Source organism: Strongylocentrotus purpuratus, unplaced genomic scaffold (genome assembly GCF_000002235.5).
Source record: "Strongylocentrotus purpuratus isolate Spur 01 unplaced genomic scaffold, Spur_5.0 spur5_scaffold_18, whole genome shotgun sequence".
NCBI lineage: Eukaryota > Metazoa > Echinodermata > Echinoidea > Camarodonta > Strongylocentrotidae > Strongylocentrotus > Strongylocentrotus purpuratus.
This window is the reverse complement of record NW_022145603.1, coordinates 21,446,364-21,472,671: the sequence shown is the minus strand read 5'-3', so window position 1 is coordinate 21,472,671 and position 26,308 is coordinate 21,446,364. Positions and strand designations below refer to the sequence as shown.

General features: G+C 38.0%; 1 protein-coding gene across 1 annotated transcript in view; it reads left to right on the top strand.

Annotated features, from left to right (window-relative positions):
• Positions 1-17,407: 17,407 nt before the first annotated feature.
• Positions 17,408-26,308, top strand: part of LOC373362 (hyalin) — a 71,586-nt gene continuing 62,685 nt past the window's right edge. The window contains 2 exon segments of the mRNA XM_030989442.1: positions 17,408-17,853; positions 25,387-25,512. Of these exon segments, the coding sequence (XP_030845302.1) occupies positions 17,787-17,853; positions 25,387-25,512 (193 nt within the window). The 5' untranslated portion in view covers positions 17,408-17,786.

Here is a 26,308-nt window from a genome sequence, read left to right as displayed (position 1 = left end):
TGAAGGACATTGGTTCGATCCCTGACATGGCACTTTTTTCCTTAAAGGCATCGTTTAACAATGTTAAATCTGAGATGTATGGCCCTACGTGTTATCAGTGTCTGTGATATGATGTAATAATGAAGCCCTTAAACCAAAAAATGCGCTTCAAAATGATCATGAAGTGCCTCAAAAAAGTAAACATCGTTGAGTGACCGGTTTTACCATACTCATTTTTCCAAATAGACTGTAGTGTTATAAAAAACCGTTAGGAAAACGGAAAATTTAATTTCGATTTCCGATCATATATTTCTTGATAATCAGCCCGCCCCCCCCCAACTTAGTGTTATTTAGAGTACGCATATGCGTGTTCCCTCCTTTCGAAAACACCCCTAAGTCCGTTGTGCAAAGTCAATTTTGTGTATGTACGAACCGGACTTTAACTCACATGCCCTGCCTTTATCGGACATTTTGGTAACACGCATGCGGTAATTCCGACCCCGGTTTGGGGGGGGGGGGGGCTGGGGGCGGGATAATCAGACAGGCGATCGGCCTGTAAAAGTCATGGGATTCCTGACTGACCTAAAGGTTTATAATTATCATTGAAGCATGAGCCAAATCCAGGATTTTTGTTCAGAATCTGAGACAAAGATACCCAATCCCTAAGCAAGGCATTTTATCACCATTGTTTCTCCCCACCAAGTGTTAAAGGCAAAGACCAGTTCTGGTCATGCGATTGCATTGTGAAAGAAACGTTGTGGAATCGATCAGAAAAGGTTGATCATCTAGCATCTAGCATCTGCAAGGTTGTGGAATCATCAAAATGATAAGAAATTTGGCCCATTCTTCGTAAAGTTACAAGCACTATACACAGAAAGATGTATATGGGACTACCTTATATCTCTCACAGACCATGAGAGAAACAAATTTACCAAATATATGAATTAGTAGGCGGTTTCCCGGCAAATTTTTTATCATCATGTATTAGTCAGAACATATTCTTTCACATGATTGGTAATGAGAGCTTCCATTTCATTTTTTGAAATTGGGGCGTTTCCAATACTGGTCTTTACCTTTAAATGGGTACCCCGGTACAGGATTCGAAAGCCATTGTACTTTGCTTAGCATCGTGAGCGTCTATACAAATGGCGCCTGGCTGGAATGCTCCCCGGGGAGTGTTGAATGTGCATATGTTATATACACCTAAGGGTGAATCCGATGACAGGGTTGATGCTATTTCTGTTAAGCGCTGAGAGATATTGTTTTATTAACTCATATCCTGCCATGAGGCTGCTAGCGCGCTATTGTTATAGTGCTCTATGCACGCGAGCGCGCTACCGTGTGACTGCTTTGTGCACGCTAGCAAGCATATGTAATAACCAGGGGCGTAAATCCCGGGGGGGGGGGGGATGGGGGGCTGCATCCCCCCCCGGCTTGAAGTAGGGGGGGGGGGTGGCCTGTACAAATATCCCCCCTGAGATTACAACAACAAAAAAAGAGAAAAAAAAGGAAGAAGAAGAAAAAAAAAATGTGATTGTTTCAATTTCAGCAAAATGCATGAGAAATGTGTTATTTTGTTTATGTATGTATAACTGTATAGCCTAAACGTATACAGTATGTCACGTATAAAGTGCGCCAGCGCGCGAGCGCTTAAAAAGTGCAATCATGTACAGTAGATGCCCGGCTCCCCCCCCCATTAAGTGTTATTTAGGGTACGCGTATGCTCGTTCCCTCCCTTTGAGAGCACCCCCCACCCTATCTCAGGACTGCCAACATTTCTGAATCCCTCTTTCGCCGGCTTTTCGCTGGCTTTTCCTGCCTTGGAGACCCCCCCCCCCGAATCCGGAACACTGCTAAATGTACCACATCCTCCCCCCCCCCCAAAAAAAAAAAAGAAAAAAAAAATCAGGTGAGCATTAGTCGATCGAAGGGGCCTGGGGGCCGATGTTTTTACTTTTTAAAATGAAATATTTAATGAGCTTTCAAAGCTAGCAGGAATTTCAGGAATTTGATCCCGGGATTAGATCAATTTTTCTATTAAATTCAAGATATTTTATAACCTCCTTTTTACATTTCTCAGGGGTTCCAAAGATATTCTAAAGAAACTAAGAGTCGAGAACGGTACAACGAATCGTCTTCTTTCTCTAATGATTTAATGAAACGTAAAAGCTTCCGCGCTTCGCGCGGGAGGGGGGAAGGGAAAAACTGAATTCAGATGAGTATTAAAAGTCGAGAACGGTACAACGAATCGTCTTCTTTCTCTAATGATTTCATGAAACTTAAAAGCTTCAGCACTTCGCGCGGGAGGTCGGGAAGGGAAAAACTGAATTCAGACGAGGATTATTTTCGAGAACGGTACAACGAATCGTCTTCTTTCTCTAATAATTTAATGAAACTTCAAAGCTTCGGCGCTTTGCGGAGGAGGGATGGAGAAATCGCCCCTCCCTGCCCCCCCCCCCCCCATTACGCCAACGCTGGTCACCATTACGTACCAATATTTGGCTCGCATAATTTCAAATTTGGCCCCCCCCCCCCTAAGAAATCCTGGATCTGTGTATGTATGCATGTATAAATTTATGTACATGTCTTTGGGTATGTGTGTGTTTGTTGTTTGTTCGTTTGTGTGTGTGCGTGCGTGTGTGTGTGTGTGCGGTTGTATGTGCGTGTGTGTGTGTGTGTGTATTGTGTGTTGTGTGTTGTGTGTTGTGTGTTGTGTATTGTGTGTTGTGTGTTTGTGCGTGCGCGAACGCGCTTGCTTGCTTAAATTAGTGTGGGCGTGTGCTCGTGCTAGTATGTGATGGCTATCGCCGATCATCCCCCCCCCCCCCCACTCCTCTGTACGGATTTACGCCCCTGGTAATAACAGTCATTGTTCATGCCCATTGCACCGTGCTGAGTGCTTTTACAGCGCTATTTAAAGTACCATCGCGTGCATCAGATTATCGGCTTTGGATTACGCGTCTTTGTATACAACAGTTAGATTGGATTTTCTCGAGTAATTCAGCGATTTGTTTTTTGTAAAGATTTAAATAACACGCACTTGAACCAACCTTAAAATTAACTTGGCACACAGGAGATTAGCACTGTGGCACTGGGAGCATTGTATGGGTGGCAGCTTAAGAGTTAAACGCTGTAGAAACCAAGAATAGAATCATAATTTGTATCTTTCTTATAAGTTGTTGTGTGGGGAATATAACACACTTTTGTTGTTTTTCCGTAATTTGCATCTATATGTAATTAAATATCAAAATAATGCAAATAATTCTCCAAAATACAGTTATTTTTCATCACCATGATCGCACCCTGCCTCACACGCACAAGCGTGCACTCCACAGACAGTACTATTTCTGAAATCACAAATGACTTCAAGTTAATTCCCTCGTAATCGAGGAATTATCGAATATACGATGTCCTTTGATCTTCACTAATCTGTACAGAGCTAGTAGTTTTCATCCTACTCTATTATTCACAATGGGGCTACAGCTATTAGCAGGGCTTAATTCTTGCTTCGTTGCCTTCTTTGCCTCTCTCCAGTACAGTCGCTCGTTATGCCATATGTGCAATTTTGCACTAAATAACTGGTCGGATTGAAGGAAAGATTATATTCTTTTAGGCAACTTTGGCTTCAACCTGTCTGCACTCCTTGTAGCTTTGGTACCCCAATTGTCCCTTGTTTTATTATGTCAATTGAGAGCTGGTTTGATGAGATAACTACCTGTCAGTGACCATGCAGGGAGGTCTAATCTCTCCTGGCCAAATAAGTGCAGATAGGCTTTAAATAAATATCCATTTTTATGGTCTTGATTAGCTCCATGACAACCCTTTTAACACAGGTATAGATCAATTCTGCACTGTAAACACTTTAACAATTTTGAAGCCTCATCCCTAATAAGGCCGGAGGGGGCATTATGCCCCCCCCCCCCTCCACGATTTTTCTGATTGCTCGGGAACGCCCCGCCGCTCGCTGACTTTTTTCTTTTGAGTCTCGCGCAACTTTTAAAAGAATTTTTTTGAAAATCGGATCTACGGTTACAAGGTCACGTGACCTTTTGTCTTTGCATGTCAGCCCGAAAATCGCTCATTTTCGTGATTTGTGTACAAAACATATGGAAAAGTCATATTCCTAAAAACAGATCAAACATGGGTTATTGGGTTTTGTAAAAAGTTTAGGTGGTTGTTTTGGGAGTCAAAATAGTTGAATTGTAGTAAGACATGAAATGAAACAACAAAACAATGAAATACATAAGAAATACATATCAAAACAAGGGATAACATAAGGAAAAAGCTGGCTCTTCCAATTTTTTTTGTCGTATTATTATTTAGAATGGTCTAATGAATATTATGTAGTGAAAAAGAATGCTTAAATATGAATAATATATGATTTATGGGTAAAAATGTGATTTTTATGACTTTATTTGCATAAATTACCATAAATATGCAAATGAGTGGATGTTTCAAAAAATTGAAATTATCATATTATTCTATACACTTCATTTGACATGCGTGCAAATTTTCGGGGCGATCGGCCGCTTCGCGGCCTAGATCTTAATGGACCCCCCGGCCGTACTAAGACCTCAAATAGCCCGGCCTTTTTAGGGTTATGAAAAATACAATGTGGCACAGGGGTAGTTGTGTGGAATATATAGAGTTAGAGCTACCCCATATGTAGTCTTCCAAATCTTTCACCAACAGCGATAATCTGGATGAAGATTGATTGGTTTGAGAAAGTCAACAGAAGTGAATGAATGCTTGCCTACTGAAGTTTGAGGTTGGTAGAAGCCTAAACTTCATGTTATGACAACACCAACAATGAAAGATTTATATGAAACTGTTAAGTCGAGTGATTTTTCTAAAAGCAGTAAACACTTCAACGTTAAGTGAGGCATGGTATCTTTTTAATGCCATTGTCACGAATATGAAGAAAAATATTCACTTGAAATATCCACGAAAACAATAGAAATAATCAATGAGTATAAGTATGCATCATCTCAAGGGAGATTTAAATGTTCAGAGGACGGCCACATCATATCACATATCATATCATATCATATTATTTCACATTATATCATATCATATCATAGCATAACAAAGCATAGCATATAGTTTATCCTTTCCTATTATATATAGCTTACAATAGCGTATCGTTATCATAGCATATTGTATCACCTCATATCATCTCAACTATTTTGGACCAAGTTCCCAAATGCTCCCCTATGCCAATTGGGGGGGGGGGGGGGGGGGGGGATGTACAGTCCTGGAACTCTTTGGTATTCAAAAGTCAAATAACAAAATATCTCGAAACAGTTACTTATTGATAATCCGAGAGAAATGTATGGTGGCCCTGAAGGGACATCGCGAATAGACTAAATCGCGAAAAATTGGCGATAAAATTCACGACGTCGCCAATTTTATCGCCAATTTTTCGCGATTTAGTCTATTCGCGATGTCCCTTCAGGGCCACCATAGAAATGTCTTTGCTGATCATACATTTATAAACGGAATAGTGAATGATAGTTTTAATAATAATAATGATGATAATGACAATAATAATGATGATGATGATGATGATAATAATAATAATAATAATATAATAATAATAATAATAAGAAGAAGAAGAAGAAGAAGAAGAAGAAGACGAAGAAAAGGAGAAAAGAAGAATAATAATGATGATGATAAGGATGACGATAATGATGGTTAAACAATAATGGTGAATACCTCCGGCAGAAACCCCAAATCACCACAACCTATAAACCTTTTTGTCGATGTTACGCACTACAGTATATAACTTATTTGAAAAGAAATGTTCACACGGCATCGTCGTAGATTCCCCAGACGACCCATAAACAACGACGCGTGTTCACACGGCACCGATGCAAGGATTGTTCGACGTTTTAAAGTTCAAGTCGGGCAGGTTGAAACCTTAAAGTTTGTTGTGTTTGCACGACTTATAACTACGAATTGGGATATAACAGCTCGATCGCTCAACATGGTTTAAAACTGCGAATAAACTACCGCGAAGTTTGACACCAAAACTAAACTTAAAGTTTGGAGACTGCCGTAACAACCTAGTTAATCACGCCATCGTTACGGCGGTGATATAGGCCTATCTGGACAATTATTAAGTGTAACTTCGAGTCTGTATGTAATGTGAACATTTTTCGTTATGTCTTTTTCTAAATCTCAGGCTTATGGCAGTTGTGCCTCAGTTGTGCCTCCACCTTGCCCACCCCACTGTCGATTGCCTTATGTGCACGTGTTCATGTGCTAACACTGCTGTAAAAGCTTGAAAACTAAGTGTCAGGAGTGGGCCTTGGAAAGTATTTTGCAAGTAATGCTAATTCCGGTATAAGTCAAATAAATTCTGTTAAATTGCAATAAGAGCCTTATACATAGATCAACCAATCAACAGCTTTGCGAAATATGTCAAATGAATTTTACTAAGAGCCTTATAGTATTATATCTATCAACAAAGCAAGGGCTTTGCAACATAGTCTCCGGTGACAGCCGCTCTGCAGTCGATATCCTACACTTTGGACCACATTCCTAACTTAAACCCTGGCCCCAAGACTAGTTCTATACCTGAATAACTCTTTACAGGAAACCTCTCCCCAAGAAATAGCTCTGATTATTCTGAATGATTTATTTTATTTCCCCATTAATCTACAAGATTCCCTGGCCACCAAAGTGTAGGAGAGAGGCATAAAGCAAGAATAATGCACAGTTTCTCAGCACGACATGGGCATCGCCATTTTCTTGATAAATCGTTTGTCAAATGAATATATTCAAATTTATGGATGCTTCCTTCTCAGGTGTGTGTGGTGATGAAGCATTTCATTCACCTGCTATTATACTTTGTAATACAATTGCCAGAACGCAAATTGCATAAATAAGTTGGTACTCTTCTTGGATGAAGGTTTCTCATAAATGAAATAGATTTGTCAACTACTATATTTTGGTATTTTTAAAATGAATTAGTTACAATTGTTCCCTGCTACATATTTTGTTTACCTAATATAATTTTCTCAGCTATGATTTTTCCTCATTGAAAAGTAAAGGTTTTGTTATTGATTTAAAAAGTCTTTCCAACTAAAACTTGGTGCATGATACATGTACACCTTTACCTGGTACGTCACATCTTCAAGAAAATGGCTGCGTCAATATCATGCTAAAAGGCATCACATTATGCCAATAATATCTTCATTTATATATCTCTGGTACATTTTCGTAAGGAATGTAATGCATGACAGGGCAGGAATACATCTCATTTTCAGAAGACCTAAACTTATTCTTTGGGGTTTGGTTTTGCCATTCATAAAATATATAGCATTCCGAACCTAATAAGCCCGGTCTGCCTCGAGCACTTATTGCCGCGCCGGAGCAAATTGTAGGAATTAAGCACCCAACCAAAATTTCATGAATGAACTCGTTGAATGGAACTAAGAAGAAAACCCCAGATAATTGGGTAGAAAGTGAGAGAAAGAGGGACGAGTACTCTTTGCTGTACTTTAAAGAGCAGAAAAGTCGGATCGTATGATAGGCTTAGCTGAAATGTTAATCTTTCGTAAAGGCGGGGCGGTCATACGAGGCCCCCGTCTTATATAAACAGTTACTTATTTGCGATTTATATCAATCACAACTATGTACATATAAGAGATAGGAGAGTGTAAACTTGCGATTAATTTGGGTCCTGAATGCACATTTTTTTTTTTTTTTTTTTTTTTTTTTTTTAGTCGTGTTTAATCGTGTTTACACTTACAAAGTGCAGCCGGGAAGGGGGCACAAGTCTAAATCATCTGCAATTTAGGGGCTATAATTGATATCGGGGCACATTTTTTAGGCCTACTGTTTGTACTGTACTGTACTGGATGTGTAAATAACGTATATATGCCAGATTAAAGTTTTCCGGGGTCAAATGTCACCCAACTCATATTCTCTATGCTGTAAATTTACATAAATTCTGTCTCTCTATCTCTCTCCCCCTCTGTCTCTCCCTTTTTAATTGGCTTTCCTTTTCTCCATCTTCCTCTCTCCATTTTTTCACCCTCTCTCTTTCCCCCTCTATTTTTAAAGTAATTTCCTTTCTTTTCTTTTTTCTTCTACTATCTCTCGTTTTTCTACCTCTCATTTTCTCTTTCTCACTCTCTCTTCTCCTTAGCTCTCCCTACTCCTTCTTTCTCTAATTCTCTCACTTTCTACCTCTCATTTTCTCTCTCTCCCTCTCTCTTCTCCTTAGCTCTCCCTATACTCCTTCTTTCTCTAATTCTCTTACTTTTCTACCTCTCATTTTCTCTTCCTCTCTCTCTCTTCTCCTCACCTCTCTCTGACCCCTTCTTTCTCTAATTCTCTGTACTTTATTCGGAATCAGTATAACCCAGAAGATCAATGAAACGGTCGTGAAGCCCTATAAATATATACAAAAGTTTCACCAGTTACACTAAGTTCCATATTGTTGTTATACTTTAAATGAAGTTCCATATCACTACCCAGCTACCGTTTTTACGTACCACTTCAAATTAATGACTTGAAATACCCATTGAAAGCCCTCAAACGAGCCCGATTCCAGCTCAAATGTTTTTAATTTCCTTTCACGCGCGTGCTCATTTAGTAAATTATCTAGGCTTATCTCCCAGGGCTCTTCAAGTGCATCTAACCAGCAAAGAATGCGTAGTTAAATGTCATGGCTCAGAGACTTTTAAGGTATTTGTTTACAAAGAAGATATATTCCGAAGTCACTTCATTGTTGAGAGATGTAAAATTAACTTGCATGAGTGCAAGGTTTCCCTTCTGAATCAGTTCAATACCAGCTACCAGACAAATAATTTAATTTCATTCATTTATTAGTTCAATGTACATTCAAAATAGAGAAAATTGTTTTGTTCAAATGAAAGAGAAGATGAAAAATTATTTGGGAGCTCTTTCATTCATTTGTATACGATAGCGTGGAACAGTGTCATTAGAAAAGTGTCCCCTGGAATTGATTGCTTTTCAAGCGCCCTCATATTTTTCGTTATGGCATAATCATCGCTATATTTTGTATAATTAGAAAGTGAGTTTATCGTTTCTTCAAAATTTGCTATGACCATTGAAAGGGGCAAGGTCAAAAGTGAAAAGCTGCAAAAAGGTACTGCATAACAATACCAGTGCTTACCAGTGCATTTTGAAACTTGATACCTTTGACCCTGTCCCAGCTCATTCCATGGCTGCAAAGTTATAACACATAATTATGATATCATTTTCAAGAAGAATAAACATATTATCTCATTATACTAAACAAAGCAATAATTATCCAATGACAAAAGAGATATAATTGGCCAAACATGAGTTTCCAAACTTACATGGCGGATACCGGCAGCATATAGAGGACATTGTTATTTTATTGCATTATTATTTATGCCATGGCGGTTAAGCATGTTGAATATTTCGCATGTTATCTGTAGCTTATATGAATGGTAATACACCAAGCGGTTTCATTGTTTATGAACTAAATCGTCCTTTAGTTTAAAGAATGTTTTATTACCTTACTATTATCTTCAATATAAATTGAAATTGAGATCGTTTGTATTCATGTATGTTTTTATTATGTTTGTAAACCACCGACTAATGAGGAGAACCTACCGAACAGGTATTAATTTCCCTTTGGCTATCCTCAAATCGGTGGCAATTCTTACCTCCTTTGTATCAGTACGTTTTGATTTAACTATGCTTGGAAACTCAATGCATAAATAATTACACACACATATATATATATATATACGTAGCTAAATGAATGAATAGATACATAAATGAATTAAATAAATAAATAAATAAATAAATAAATGAATAAATAAAACGTTTCGAAAGTTATTTTTCAAAATTATTTTTCGAAAAGAAAATGACGAGACCTCTCCCGCATCACTCTCTGTAATAATTATCGGTACTGACCTTGTTAATCCACTATTCATTCGTTGAGTAACACCGGTGCCCCCCTTCCCGGTACCACTAGAAAGAGTGGACCTACGCTATGCAAGTGCTCAATGTTACAGAGCAATATTAAAACCAACATGGCAAAATGCTTAATGTCTCACATGAATTATGGGGGCGTCAATGAATCTTTATGAAGGAGTAAAGTAATTCGGGGCAGGTCGTTTATCTTGTGCCCCTCCTACACATTCTTATATGTATATTTGTTATTCATCCCCCCTCCCCCATATTTTGGTCAGTGATAATCTTCTTATTCACAGTCAACACAAACCACAGGCGAGACGTTAAAGCTTATCCTGACTTCTAGACCTCGTTTGTAAAGAGTTGTAATTGATCCGGGTGTTGATAAGACGGGCCCCCGGAAATCAATCCTATTTTCGAAACCCTGATTGAAACCAAAGTTCTTGTTATATAAATAATGATTAAAACTATAAATTATATACATATATACACGCACACATATTTTTAGGCGTGTGTGTACGCCGGGGTTCGTGGGTGGGTGTGGGAAGCCGTTTGTGTGTGTTGGCTTACATATTAATTTTTTATTATTATTATCATTACTGTAATCATCGGGACTACAGCTTGATACCCTTTGCTTTGTTCGCTCTTTACTTGTTTTGCATTTTCTCCCAAAGTCATTTGCAAAGCACCTCAATTTTATGTTGATTTTGCGACAATCTAGTTCACCCAATACCAGAACTCTAGATTCCCTATACCCTTTCACCATCTTTGCCAACAAATAAAAGTAGAAAGCCTCAGATAACCAACATTTTGTTCATTCGACTAATCCTAATGCTCTTCGAAAAAAAAATCCGCCCTTTATTCTCTTTCATCATGTTCATTCATATGTTCTGACCTCTACATTCTATTTCGATGATTTGCATTTTTCTCCTTTTTTCTATGCTGTATATATATCTTTTTTCGTTAATCCTTTTCTAACTTGCATGAAGGTCAAAAAGATAATGTGATTGTGTGTCTTTTCTAAGAGTCATCTACTTGGAATTAACTCTGTATTAATAGGGACTTTTAAATTTGCACGTCGACATAGTAGACTGCTACGTTTGACGTCCTTTTAAGGCTGCAATCATCGCACGTAGCAGGCCACTATGTCGACGTGCAAATCTAAAAGTCCCTACTTACGGATTGAAAGTCCCGATTGCCACATCAGCTAGCTAGGTTCATACGAGAATCCTTAAACTGTAGCTTTGGCTCGTGATTATAAATTTCGAGGTTTTCTTGTACGTTACGGACCACGTGGTCGCATTCGTGGTTTCGAAATACTCGAAGTTAAAAACGAGTGATTTAAAGAATAACGTGCAACTTTCGAGCAGGGAAGCGGGGGAAGGGGGGAAATCCTTACTCCGAGTAATGTTCCATTCGCGCGCAATCAAAAATGTGATCTAAAACTGCATCTTGTGAATGGGTCATTGTTTAAAACTTCGAAGTTTCCCGAACGTAAAGCTTAAAAGTACGAAGGTCCTGTCGAACATAGCTATTGTTGTCAAATATACATTGAAACTGTGGCGGTCCACTTCTTCTTCTCTTTTTTTTCGATAACAATCTGGAATGTTCGGAATTCGTTTTTTTTTCTTTCAAACACGCATAATTTCTTTACAGATGAATATATCTTCAGGTATATATTAACGTTCTTCCGTCTCCTTGAATTAAATCATGACTCAGTTGCAAACGTCCTTTGACGTTGTTTGTTACTTTTCACCGTTTGCGGGGGCACAGAGGTTATTTAAAAAAAAAAAAAAAAAAATCTCTTTTGAAGTCATTATTCATCGTTTTTATGTGGGTGTGAATGAAGGAGAAGTGAAAAATGTGGAAGATACACCCCGAAAGTTTTAGGATTAACAATGAAGGTTCACAGATGAGGAAAGAACCAGATGAATAAATGTTAATATATATATTAGCGTTCTACCGTCTCCTTCAAAAATCACGGCTCAGTTCCAAACGTCCGTTCATGTTGTTTGTTAGTTTTCGCCTTTTGCGGGGGAACAGAGGTTATTTTAAATCTCTTTTAAAGTTATTATTCATCATTGTTATGTGTGTGGGTGTGTATGAAGGAGAATAACATAATAATATATATAATAAACTCAAGAATGAATTAAGACGATGATTATAAAGACTTACAAGAAATCAACTCAATAATGAATTATTGGCAATTCATACATCATTGGATTGCATATAGAAATAAATTTCGGATTATGAAATAAGTCGTTTGCAAGTTCGCATATTCGAATAAGTGTCGTGCAAGGATAATGGGATTACTTTAAGTTGATTTTTTTTCTGAAGTCTTTGCGATTGTTTTGCAAGATTAATCGAGTAAAAACGGAACTTTCCGTTCATTCTATGATAATCATGCGTATGCCTAATCCTTTTCATGACGAGTGAATACCCTTGGCCAGAAAAATGAGATGAAGTACTATCATGATAATAGCTCAATGCCACACATTTTCCCCCTCATGACCAGGGAGATAATGACTGTTTTTTTCGCAAGCGTGGACTGAAAACCTTAGGCCACGAATGATTGATTCCTATTTTCTCGTCGGGATTTTTTTTCAAAAAAATGAGGAGGAGGGGTTCCATGTTATTCGATATTTGATATTTTCCTACGGAACTGGGTAAAAATTCAATAAAAACCGCCTATTAAATACAATTTGTTTTGCACTTCAGGGGCTTAAAACAAACAGAAATTGCACAATATTTGTGGATTTTTTCCTTTTCACATTCAACAGATGTTCTTACATAGACCGATTCTTATTTGTTTTCGTTTCAGGATAAAACCATCTAATAAATACGAAAGGGGGGACAAGAAACTTGAAATTTGTTTTGTCAGTGGTCTAAACGTTCATTGACTCAACGTACATTACAAGTTGGAAATGTAAGGAATATCATTACTATGCAGTTGGGGACACTAGAAAGTCATGAATACGATGACGCCACATTACGACCGATTATTACAAAATTGAAACCACATGTACTGCTACTACTACTACTCAGGCGCGTACGCAGGGGGGGGGGGGGGGGGGGGGGGGGGGGGGGGGGGGGGGGGGGGGGGGGGGGGGGGGGGGGGGGGTTTGGGGGGTTAAAGCCCCCCCTTTGGAAATTTTTTGTGTGTAAACCCCCCTAAAAAAACCTAAAACCCCCCCCCCCCCCTTTTGTATTTGTTTGTTTGTTTTTTTTTTTTTTTATTATTAAAAAAAAAAAAAAAAAAAAAAAAATTATTCCCATGGCCGACCTAAAAAAGGTGACCTCACCCCCCCCCCCAACGGAGCAAAATGTCAAATTTCCAAATTTCGAGACCAAAAAAAAAAAAAAAAAGGGTCCTCTTACCCCCCCCCCCCCCCCCCCCCCCCCGCTTATTCAGCGGTCGGCTGAGTCGTTGCGATTTTTTTGGGACCAAAAAAAAAAAAAAATGTGTCCCTCTTTACCCCCCCCCCCCCCCCCCCCCCCCCCCCCCCCCCCCCCCCCCCCCTTATTCAGCGGCTGGCTGAGTCGTTGCGAAATTTTCGGACCGATTTATAAATGTTAAAACCCCCCCCTTGAAAAATCCTGCGTACGCGCCTGCTACTACTACTACTACTTCTACTACTACTACTACTACTTCTACTACTACTACTACTTCTACTACTACTACTACTACTACTACTACTACTACTACTTCTATTACTACTAGTAGTACTAGTACTATTACTTCTACTTCTAATAATAATTTGCCAGCTGCCTTCCTATATAGCTTCAATATACGGCGCCGTGACTACATTAAGGCTACATACAGTAAAGTGCAGTATCTAGGTTTGAACCAAGAGCAAGGATCAGGTTTGTTTATAAATAAAAAGGTTGCATGAATAATGATCTTCTTCTGAAATGAAGTGCATGGATTACGTAATGCCGAAGGGCAGGGGTAGAACGCGATGACCCCATTCTACGGCCTATTGTAAGAATTCCCCCCTCCCATACAACCTAAACACCACAAGTCAAGGTTTCCATGTAAAGTAAACACGGGTTGAACCAGTGGCAGTTGTCAGATGTTTGTTTTAAAACAATATGATGGTATGAATAATAGCTTCTTATTGACCGCTGACGTCACGATGAAAAACGAGGTCATGTGGAAGCGATCGTAAACGTCTATGTCCCTCACGCTGATTGGTCAATATATGACCGTGGCGTTACTCATCGCACAATAGGTCTACGCCTTAGTTTTGAAGGGAGTGGCGATGTTGTGGATCCTTGTTACATGAGCGCTGAATTGAATTAAGATGAATTTCAAAATGAGTCGTCTTCAGCAAAAACATTTAAGCAATGCAGCGTCCCTTGTTTCATCTGCTTCTTGTTGACCTTTACATTTACAGGGAAAGGGGTGGCAAAGAGATTGTTCCAATTACAATAATACTTTATTACAGTAAAGTATCCCAGTCACACCGCCATGCCAGCGCGACCCCGAAACTACCGATGATCGACAAAATCCGGGTCATTTGCGCAATTTTAAAATTCATTTATTTATTTTATTCTTTTATCCCCCTTCTATTTTCAAAACATTTTATATTTCCTTCATTACACAAGTGTGCACATATTAGAACATTCCATAACAGTCTTCATTTTACGAAATAGTAGAGTATTCTTGTATTACCATAGCTTAATTACAATCAATTAAAGATGTTGTGTGTAGACTGATTCTATTAGTAAATTTGTAAATGTTAAATCCAAATTAGTTAAAAAGGACATTCAATGGTAGGTTTTATTCGGTCCATTGTTTGACCGGTGACGGTCTTGTCCGTGTGACCGAAGTACAAAAGCGAAAGTAGAAGGGTTTCATCCATGGTTTAATTAAGTAGCCCCATCAGGATGATACAACTCATCAAACAGCCAGACAAATCAACAATGAACAGAGGCAGACGTCCAAATAGACTTAAATGGTGAATCAATTCTTAAATGGACACACCTTTATAGTATGGCAATATTTTGAAATGAGGTCACCCTTAAAAAATAAATAATCCGGTGAATCATTCATCAGAAATCGACAATTAGGAACTATCCCTAAACTGATATATCTCTCATCGTTGATTCTCTTTGTTCTCAAGATCTAATTTTACAAAGCAGTCTAGGTCTAGTCCAGCCGTCCAAAACAATAACTTTCTTAGAAATATGGATAAACTTGAAATATATCTATACTATATAGTACACCTGTTTAAGTATTCATCGGATGGGACTACTACTACTGTAATTTTTCCAACGCAATGTATGCACATTTCCACTCCCTGGGGAGCATTCTAGTCAGTCGCCATTTTACAAGCGCATTTGCTACTCCAACCATATTAACTTTCGCATCCTACCGGTTACCCATTTAACACCTGGGTTGAGAGTGACAAATGTAGATCTATGTCTTGCGGACCTTGTGATCCACAGTCCGGTGACATATCAACTCGACCACGCCACCTCTGAAATGACGCCTTATCTATCTATCTATCCATCCACCCATCTTTCTATATCTACCTACCGCACTGGGTGACTTTGGCATTAAAGTAACGGCGCTAAAATAATGTCCGGCACCAGTAATTCAATCATGTCTATTCCTTTATCTAAGGCTGTGTGTGGATATTTTAGATGAAGAGTGTTAATGGTAAATGACACGTTTGTTACTGGGTGAGAAGTTTATGGCCGTACATGTCAAATATCGCAACACAATGACCGTACTCCCCCGCGAAAATGAATAGACATAAGAATCAAGCTAGAAATTCAACTTGTGGATGGATTATTGAGAATCTAAAATAAGATGACTGTTTCTTATGTTTTTGTTCCTTTGTATACTTTGTAATGTATTTATTATGTTCCTGGGCAATAAAACAAGTAAAAACAAATACAGTTACAATGCCCTTAATTTGATAATTGTAATGCATAGGCCATTTTCGTAATACAATCAAATTTGAATAATGATGATATAATAAATACGGTGCTTATGAAGCGCTTTCCACTGAAGTCTCCAAGCGCTATAAGGCCAAATAAAAAAATAAAAAAAACATGTTTAGAGTCCTTTTTTTTCTTTCAAAATGGCCACTCAAAATGGCCGCTCAGTACAATTTCCCTAACATTCGGAGCTATTTTTCAAGATGGCCGCCGCCGACGTTTTTTTTTTTTTTTTTTTTTTTAAATCAGAAATAGATCCATTATAGCAGTGTTTTTCTTCTTCGAGAAAAATTCCAAAAAAAAATTCCAAAAAAAAATAAATAAAAAAAATAGGAGGCGGCCCCCAAAAAGGAAGCGGGCGGGGACGCTAAACATGTATGTTTTTTTTTTACCTGGCCTAACAAACAAACCGACTGCTTTAGGTTCTCTCCGAGAGACCAGCAGATAATGAGGATTAGTGCCTTACCAAATGGCACTAGCGCATCGCCTTGGTTTCGAACCCGGGTCGCCGGATTACAAGACCACTACTGTACCTACTGAGCTATCTGCACATGATCGTTACTCGTAACAGTTGAATGAAATAATTTGTAACTTCACAAAGATTTATGCACTAAGTTTGATTACATGAAAAAATTGCCCATTGTACCACACACAAAATTGATCGGTACCTTGAAATTGAGAAAACAGAGTTCAATTTTAACATTCCCCTTCATCATTTCGTTTCAATTCGGTGACAGTCTATTTCTATTTCTATTCTGCTACTTGTCAAAGCAAGTTCAGCATCTAGACAAGTCCGTATAAGATTATATTGCAAATCAGTGTGAGATAATGATGAATTATAGAAATAACTTGCAAATTAGCCCTTTCACTTATTTTACATTTCCCTTAGATGATGAGAATGGATTAAGAAAGTCAGTCCTATTCTCCTTCTACCTGTCATATCCCCATTCCCATCGCACCCTGTTTAGTTGCACCCCATTTTCTCATAAATCAAATTCATTACATTGAGTTTGTCGGGTGTCCGTTTATCTCCGGCGAGGGTTATTCATCATGTCCGCATACATATTCTAACCACTCCTTTCAATTGTGGCTACTCTTTAAACCGGCGCGCCCGTCTTTTGATGACATTCAGTTATGCAACCCTAGACAAACCTTTTCTCATTCGAATCTGCATGACATAATTATTTGTCCTATTGGCGAAAGATTCTTTTTTGAATGGGCCCTGAGCTCTCCATATATGTCGGACATAAAGGAGTGAAATTGTTTTGAATCACAATGGTAATTATTGGTTTAAGCTTGAATAACAGATCACTGTGGTTTAAGCCATGATGAGATGAATAAGAACAGAATGGGCCGTCCCCCCTTACGAAAGAGGGGAGCAATAAATGAAACGCGGTCCCTCATTGGTCCTGGAGTTCCCCATTGAGAATGCATCAGCCGGGGCGTGGTGCGATCCCAATTCTATAGATAGGGGGTAAACTGACAATGCTCGTCCCATTCTGTGTGGATCGCGGTAACTCTTAGCATTGTCCGCAAGCCCTTGAGAGACAGCCGAACCTTTTATTCCTCAACACAGGCAATGAGAGTTTTCTTGAACAGTCGCCATTGTATCACAGGATTCCATCCTTTCAGGAGCCGGCGTTGCAGCGATACGGATGAGCACACCGAGTAGTTCAGGCGTGAGCTCGTCAGAATACTCGCACCATCTTCTTCCCCACTTCACAAGTAATCATCAGTGGTTTCTTGACTCCTCCCCAGCTAGGACGTGACTTCAAGAACCTCACCGGAGACGTTGGGACCACAACGCCACTTCATCTTTACCCCTCGCCGGATATGCAATAATTGCCTGAAATACTTTCAAACTTATTCTCTCAGGAGTAGTATACCCTCGAAGAGGGATTTTGTAGACGTTTATCGTCTTCGTTAATATACTCAAGATGGAGTACAAGATGATTTCGACCGTCCTGGGCTGCTTAATTCTTGTGCATATAACGGTCGCTCAGGGTAAGTCAATTTACACGTGTTACTACAAATGGGTGCGTGATGTGTGTGCGTGTGTGTGTGTATGCTAGTATGGCGTAACTTTTGTGTGGAGTCAATGGGAAAAGGGTGTGGCTGTAGGGGCAGTGCGGCGTCTTTTCTTCTTGCTTGTCAGTTGGCGCGAAACGTTTCTTTTACTTCCCATCCCCATTGCTGAGCTTTTATTAAAGTTCGTGGACTCGACACACCTTATTTAAGAAGTGTTTGCATTGTGAAACTAAAAATCTTAGGCGTTTCTTTTATCCTTATTGAAATATTTAGTTCTTTTGCGATGAAAGTTTATTGCAGTCATCCTAAATCTATGAATTATAACTTAACCTAAGTTATGTTTTTAAAGGTTTATTTAAGTATGCATACGATGATAGTTATTAGGCCTCCTATTTTTTTTAATAGTTTAAACAAATTCGGGTCAAATGGAGCCTTACAGTATCAAACTCTTGACAGCGTTAATAAAGTATGTACACTCTTAAGGACTAAAATTTTAAATCACCATTTATGAGAACCGGGGATCGACTACTTTATCAAAATGCTAGATAAACACTTTGAACATGCTCGATTCGACACAACATAGTTTTAATGTACAGCGTTAAAAGTTTTGATGTGACATTTTAAAAAAGTGGTCACTCCCGGGACCTTTTAAATAAATAGTGATTTAACATTTTAGTTCTTAACGAGTGAACATACTTTGTTCGGTAAGTTGCTGACTTTTGAGAGTATTCTTGGGAGATGCAGAAAGGCATTCGAAGGTAAACTTTCCCAGAAAGATTATTAAATGCGTTCAATAAAATAATAGAGAAAATGATCAATACGTCTTTTGTTGTAACGGTCTACCGGATTTAAAGTGCTAGAAATCGAAATAATCAGAGTGTGGCTGAGTGATTTTAAAGTTTGCATAACAATGTATGGATTGTAGAGTTATACGAGAAAAAAGATATATCAGAGTAAAAGGCCCACTAAATTGTCCGCAGGGAATGTCCATTTTCAAGGACCCGTTTCACAATGCCCTTTTCCAATGATAAATGACAAATCTGCCAATGACCAATCAGAAGCACGAATTTCACTAGTGGATGAGTCCCAGATATTATGCAACGCAATCATGGTAATGATGCTGTATACAGCACAAGTATTTTTTTCTCCACTTTTACAAGTAAAAGCATTTTTATGTGAGCTTTCATCATAAAACAAGCATCGCTTTTCATACAAATTTACATAGATTAGATGGATAAAGTTAGATGATTATTGAAGATGTTTGAATGACTCTTAGAACTTCCATTTCCCAATAGTTGTAAAACAGTTACCTTGATTCATGGATATTTTTTCACAAGTAATTGCCTTGTTAATTTAGCATCCAGCACCTCGGAGAAAAGAAATGTCCATAAATTTGAAAGTATTTGTGACGTATTAGCTCTCCTCTGACGGGAAACCTAGCGTTGTTAAAGATAAAACAAAACAGTTCGCACTATTTTTACAGATGCATCAGACAAACCTTTTCCTGATTTAAATAGTTTCGCTTTTCTAGAATATTTACCTATGGTATTATTCAGTCCTGGTGAAAAGGGAAAGGAATTCCGAGTGGGAATACCAGAAATAAAATGTGCTAAGAGGTCAAACATATCAAGAGATACAAAGATTGTCTCATAAAGGTCATAAGTTTAGTTGATCAGACTTTGCACATTCTTCAATAATGCCAAAGAGACATTATGTAACTTTAAGAAGATTGCATTCCTCATAATCCCTGAACAAAAATACCCGAGCTCTTTAGATTGTGTGGCTTTCCTTTTTCACTATTGTAGTTTTTCCATTCAAATACAAATCTATACATCAAATTTATACAATATATCGTTCGGGGTCGTCACTCCCTTAATCCCTTAATAAATGACTTCATGAAGAAAAGGGTAAAGTAAATTATTCAAAGGCTGAAGAAATATCTTTTGCGGATTGGCAATGCTCGGGATGTAACCAAATCTAATGAACGAATCTTTTTTAAGTGCCCCATACGAATGATTTCATTCGCATGTTACGAATAAATGTATTTTAATAATCAGAATGACAATGGCATACATAAGTTGTTTCTAGGTAGGATAAACATTATGCCTCCCCCTACCTAACACCACGTAATATATGCAATTTACATTCTGACTACTGAAATTGTAATATTGTAATATGTGAATGAAACTATTTGTAAGAGGCTCTGACAAGGGTCTGTGCCTACAAACTGTTGCTCAGGTGGACACCACCGCGTTCCATTTCAACAATTACGCAATATAACAATTGCAGAATGTTTGGCGACTCGAGAATTTACACAATTAGAAGCATCCAAAGTTTACTAAATGCTCTTGATATGTTTGACCTCTTAGCACATTTTATTTCTGGTATTCCCACTCGGAATTCCTTTCCCTGTTTACCAGGACTGAATAATACCATAGGTAAATATTCTAGAAAAGCGAAACTATTCAAATCAGGAAAAGGTTTGTCTGACGCATCAGTAAAAATAGTGCGAATTGTTTTTGATCTTTAAAAAGCTAGGTTTCCCGTCGGAGGAGAGCTGAATAGGAAAGGTCGCAAATACAAATGTATGGACATTTCTTTTCTCCGAGGCTCTGGATGCTAACAATGCAATTATTTGTGAAAAAGTATTGCATTTCAATGTGAAGTATGTATGTTCTATCTTGTTGCTATGTCATAGAAGTCTCTGGCAAGCTTTATCTCGATAGTTGTTGCCATTGTTGTAAAATGTTGAATAAAATTTGAATCTATTTGAACTGGTTTGTTTGGGACGAAAAATCTAAATCACCAAATTTCTAATATACCCACCCCTATATAATTTAACCGACAACTCTTTATGACATAAGACTACGCCATGTTCGTATTGTTACGATAAAACTGCTTTCTAAAACGAGCAAAAAAATATAGATATATCGTAAGCTTACCACGCCCGACAAAAAACGAATACCTTGAATCACATTGGACTAAGTTATTTTTGTTTAGCTCATTGGCATAAGAAAGCTGCCTAATAAACGCAAACACATTCCAAAAGTATTATAAGATTCTAGTTGCATAAGCATAACAGATAGCGATAAAGTGAAATGGCCCTTCAGAGTTTAGTCAATAAAAGTGCGCCTCAAAAAGGCTTCTGGAAGAATAGTTCTACCCCTCCTTTACATTTTATATGAAAGTCGCTTCAAGGACTGTCATAATTGGTTCTCTTTATTCAAATCGGGCTCGATTTTTGGGATCGTCTCTTTATGAATCTGAGATAGGATGATAAAAGGAAAAGCAGTCTACTGAGGAGAAACAAGATGGCCCTCATACCCAAAACCCCAAAACCCCGTTCACACCCACGGTACCGACACCAGGGGCCTGTCTCACTAAGCGCTAAGATGCGTCTTAAGCGGCCTTAAGTCCCGTTATAGGACTTAGTGTAAGATGCTTCTTAGCGGGAGTTTCACAAAGCCCACTAAGACGCGTACCGTACTTAGTACCCATTTAACTAAGTTGCATACAGGTCGTACGACCTGTATGCAACTTAGTTAAATGTTTACTCTTGCACTCAATTATCTAGGTTACACTACAATTGTGAAATTTTATTTTAAAATAAGAATCTACCCCCGGTCTCCCTCTCGTTGAGTAACAAAGCATCGAAATGCCCTTTCGATTTGTTTTCCTTGTAAGAAGTTAAAATTTAAAGAGGCACTCTGAAAATCCTGATTGCCTCTTTTGTTATCTCTTGCCCACATCCCTCCAAATTGTGCTACCTTCTATTACAAAATCATGATTCTGCCCCTGTATAATAGTGTCGAGTTTTGATTGCAAAAGGTGGTATATAATCTGTACATTGTATTCATATTATGAAAATGCGCTCCAAATACTCACCAGACTGAAAGAGCTGAATGAACTACGTAACAAACAATTTCTTCCCCTATTGCCTTGCCAAAAGTGCCATTTTATTCTCCTTCAGCTTGACAGATTGAAAGAGTCTTGTCTCTAGTTTGTATAGTTCTTATCCTTAACAAAGGAATGGTTTGCATTAGTCCTTGGGTTGTGAATAAAATGAATATAAATGACCTATTATCACTCATGCTCATTCCTGAATAAGTAGGTTTACATAAAAGATTGGAAAGGTCTGAATTAAATTGTACGTACCACTTCATAGGTTATTTTAAACCTCTGTTACACTCTTATTACTATTTATTTAAAAAAAAATGTTAAAGAGGGGATGGGGTAGAGTTTCCTGCTAGCTCCTCTCTCTTTATCCCGTGCCTCCGTCTCTCGCGTTATCCTGTTCTTTCCCCTCGTTCACTTTATTCATCCTCCCTCATTTTATTTCGGTGTCTCTCTCTAACTCCCATTCTGTGTGTTTCTCATGTCAATCCTTTTCTTTATCGGACTCTGTGAATTTTTTTACCTGTCCGTCTGTCGTCCCTCTCTCCCTCTATGTCTCTTCCTCTCACAACCTTTCACATTCCTGTTCCAGTTTCTCTTTTGTCCCTTTTATCGTCAAGGAAAGTACAATAGGTAGGCATAAAAATCCATCCTTTTGTGGGGGGGGGGGGGGGGGGGAGACTTTGTTGGACTTTAAATATTTATTTGAATAATCTGCATCATGCAAATGATTTTAGGGAATAGCCTAGCATGCTCAGTAGTTACTCGCAACTCCACGATATTTACCAACTTTTTCCTTTTTCCTTCATTTTTTTTCACCCGGTATTCTTTACATAAAAGTTTTCACCAATATAAATTTATTACAAAATAATCGTATCATGTCAATGAATTCCCAATCCATTTGGAACTCTAGAATTAAGCTATTAATATTGACCGTCGTTTCCTGCAAACATATTTTGTTTAAAAAAGAAAGTTTGATTAGACCATGTCGAATAGTATGTAACATGTGCAATTGTGTGGAGACATTATACCCACTGATGTCGTGCTTGATATCATGTTTTGTTTCCAAGCATTGATTACGCATCTTTTGTTTAAACGGTCTCTTTTGTTCATGTGAATAATTGGTAACGGAACTTTTGTGTTCTTTACCCGAAGCCAAAAACTATAGCCTTCATCATGATATCGATCGCAAACAAGTGCTGAACTCTTCCACCAATGATAATACGCTCGGGTTCAACAATGTACCCTTGGTGTAATGATTTTAAAGCGAAGACAAAAAACAGACGTTAGTTTTACTAGCTGAATATGTGTAAGGGGTTGTGAAGTTCATCGTTTTTTTTGAGGACCGGTATATCCATTAGACATGCAAGCGTTAGATTTTTCAAAACTGTTAGCAAGTGCTTGGTAAAATAGTCCCGTGATTAACGACGACCCATTCGGATTTTCTAAAAACTTTATTATCTAACCCACACTTAAAATCCAACGATGCTGAAAAGTTTACGTCACTTTGAAAATGCCACATCTTATTTTCTCAAATAAGCCTATTGTCTATTTTTTGTTCTCTTTCAATTTCTGCTTGGTTCTCATTATAATACTCTCACTAACTACCCTTATTAACCTAGTGTGTGTCTCACATGCAGGAACGTTTCTAAAAGCATATAAAGGGTTGGGGGCATGTAAGTGTAGGTGACAACACGACTCCATTTATAAAATGCTTAAAACAATTTTTTCGAGAATTTATTTTAGATTTGTCCTTGCAGTCGGCAAGCCGCGAGAATAATATTGATTTGTTTTGCTCATGCATGGATCCAGAGCCATATTTTGACTAAATTGGTGGGTTGAAATTTCGTGTGATATAACTCCCTCTCCCCCATACATCGAGATGCCCCGTCTAGGAATCAGGGTGTTCCCTCTCAATTTAGCTGCCATTCTCTCATTCTCTGGTCAAAAGTGTCTTAAGGAAATCATCCAAAGTCTTTGTATTGGTTTTTTTTTGAGGTATAGGGTTGAGAGTTTGCGAAAGTCATTACACTGTGTTGACAGGAGTTGCTAGAGTTGCTTCGATTTCAATTGGTTTGTTAAGATTATTAGTGAAGATGTCTTGACTTAGGTCTACAGCTCGTGTTTGCTCTGCTACTTATTCTATTGGCTGTAAAGGTTTGCGCTGCTCTTCTGCGAGAATAATCTGCATTTTTTTTTATGCGTAAAGGTGATTTTCTTAAATATGTAGGCATACACCGTAGTGGAACCAATTCGATCATGAACAGGTCATATAAAAATAAAAAAAGTACCTGCGGATCACGAATCGTCACCCTTGGCGTTCAATACACTTTATGTCCAGTTGAATAGTAGATTTTTTTTTAAAAGTCGGATTTCATTTCTTGAGTCTACATGTCCATTTTAAAACTTAACGAAAAGTGCATGGATCAGTCCACATTTAAAAATGTAGCATATGTTAAATTATAATATTATGAAATCGGATTATTGGTCCAAGTGATTTCCTAACATTTGTTAGTTTAATAGCGATTTTAAATTTTATGAAACATAAATATCATATAGGCCTAACCTGTTTTCATCATTCATCATTAGTCATCGATTTCTTTATCTGCGCATATCTGCCAAGAAATTCGACTTTGTAATTGAATGAAACTTTTAGATTATGTGCATAATTATCTATGAAATAATTCGTCCTCTAGTCAGCATCTTATATACTGTTTAAGTTGCTGTATATTTAGTGGCAGATTTCAAAGGCTCGCCGACGCCGGAAAAGATAAGAAAAAAGTGTGCGTGCGTGAGTAGTTGGTGTATGTGTATGTGCGTGTGGATGGGTGGGTGTGGGGCGTGTTCATAATCCAGGCCAAGACTCGCGGTTCGTTTGAACTCATTCGGCTAATATTAGTAACAGATAATAGTAATACCCAATACCCGTCAATGTCCAGTGAAATTCTAAATTGTCGGTATGTCATATTAATTGAGTTGTATTGAGACTCCCGAGTTCCGTTTGAGAGAGCGATGTGACGAATTAGAGTCTAAACTAAACTGATCAAATTCTGTTGAAAAGTGTACGTGTGGTCCCATCTATCGCTATTTGTGTGTGTATTCTTTAACCATGTATGTAGTTAACTCCAGGGAGCTAACGCGACGCGTACGGCGGTGGAGCTCCATGGAGTTTGTATGTTGTCTGACTATGAAAATTGAATTTGACAGAAAAAGTTTGTAGAGGATCTAATTGGAGAACTTGCAAGCAATCAATCTCAAGTCTGTGTATTAAAGACGAGGTTACTGTAACTGATTAAACCGTTACTTATTATACCAACCATCACTGACCATCAGCGAACCAATTATGATTAGCCTAGACCTAGAATCTATTTGGAATTAGCTTTTAGAGCTCTAGAGTCTCGGCTCCTTGCAGAATGACAGGGACTATCAGTCATATCTGTTGATATCTGAATTGGCTATTGTGCGCAATTGCACAATATTATACACCCCAAAAAATTGAATTATCAAATTGTAAAGTATGTAGATCTAGGTCTTCGCTATAGAGTCTACATGTTTGTTGAAATATTCTTGATGAGCTAAATCTTTAACATTTAATTTTGTTTCTTTTCCATATAGAATGTGCTGTGAATCAGTGTTCCTCCGGTCTCAATTGCTATGATAGGGATGTTCCTGGAGAGCTACCTTATGTCTGCGAATGTAACGTACCCTTTTCGCAAGGCATTGAATGTACAGAAAGTGCTGGTAAGTACACGTATAAAGGGGCTATTATTAACCCACATAGTGCCACAATGTGTTCTTCTGACATGTCCGGGGCTGTGGCAAAAAGCTCTGGAAAACTTCAAAAGAATTCTGTAAAAAAAAAAAAAAAAAAAAGATTTTGCAACAAAAAATTCAAGAAGAGATTTAGTAAAATTGAAAAGTATAGTCCTCTTTAAAAGGGGTCCTCAGCCAAGCTGTACATTATAGTTCATTTCTATATTTTGAGAAATATCCATGATATCTAATGTAATACATGTAACTATTTATTGGATGCAATATATATATATATATATTTTGGCAGTTAAATATGAAAATCGGGTATTTGAAAATTCATCAAATTTTTTAAATCGAACATTGGAATACCTGGCACACGTTTTTGATACAAGTGGGATTGTATCAGTTTGCATGAGACAAGTTTAATCGTAATATTAAAGGTAAAGACCAGTATTGGAAACGCCCCAATTTCAAAAAATGAAATGGAAGCTCTTATTACCAATCATGTGAAAGAATATGTTTTGAATATTACATGATAACAATTTTGATGAGAAACTGTATCTCTCGCCTGTTGAGAGATATGAAATGCATGTGTCATGCACGTGTGTGTAGTCCCATATACATCTTTCTGTGTACAGTGCTTCTAACTTTATGAAGACTTGGCCAAATTTCTTATCATTTTTATGATTCCAGAACCTTGGAGTACATCTATGCTAGATGATCAACCTTTTCTGATCGATTTCACGACGTTTCTTTCACAATGCAATTGCATGACCATAACTGG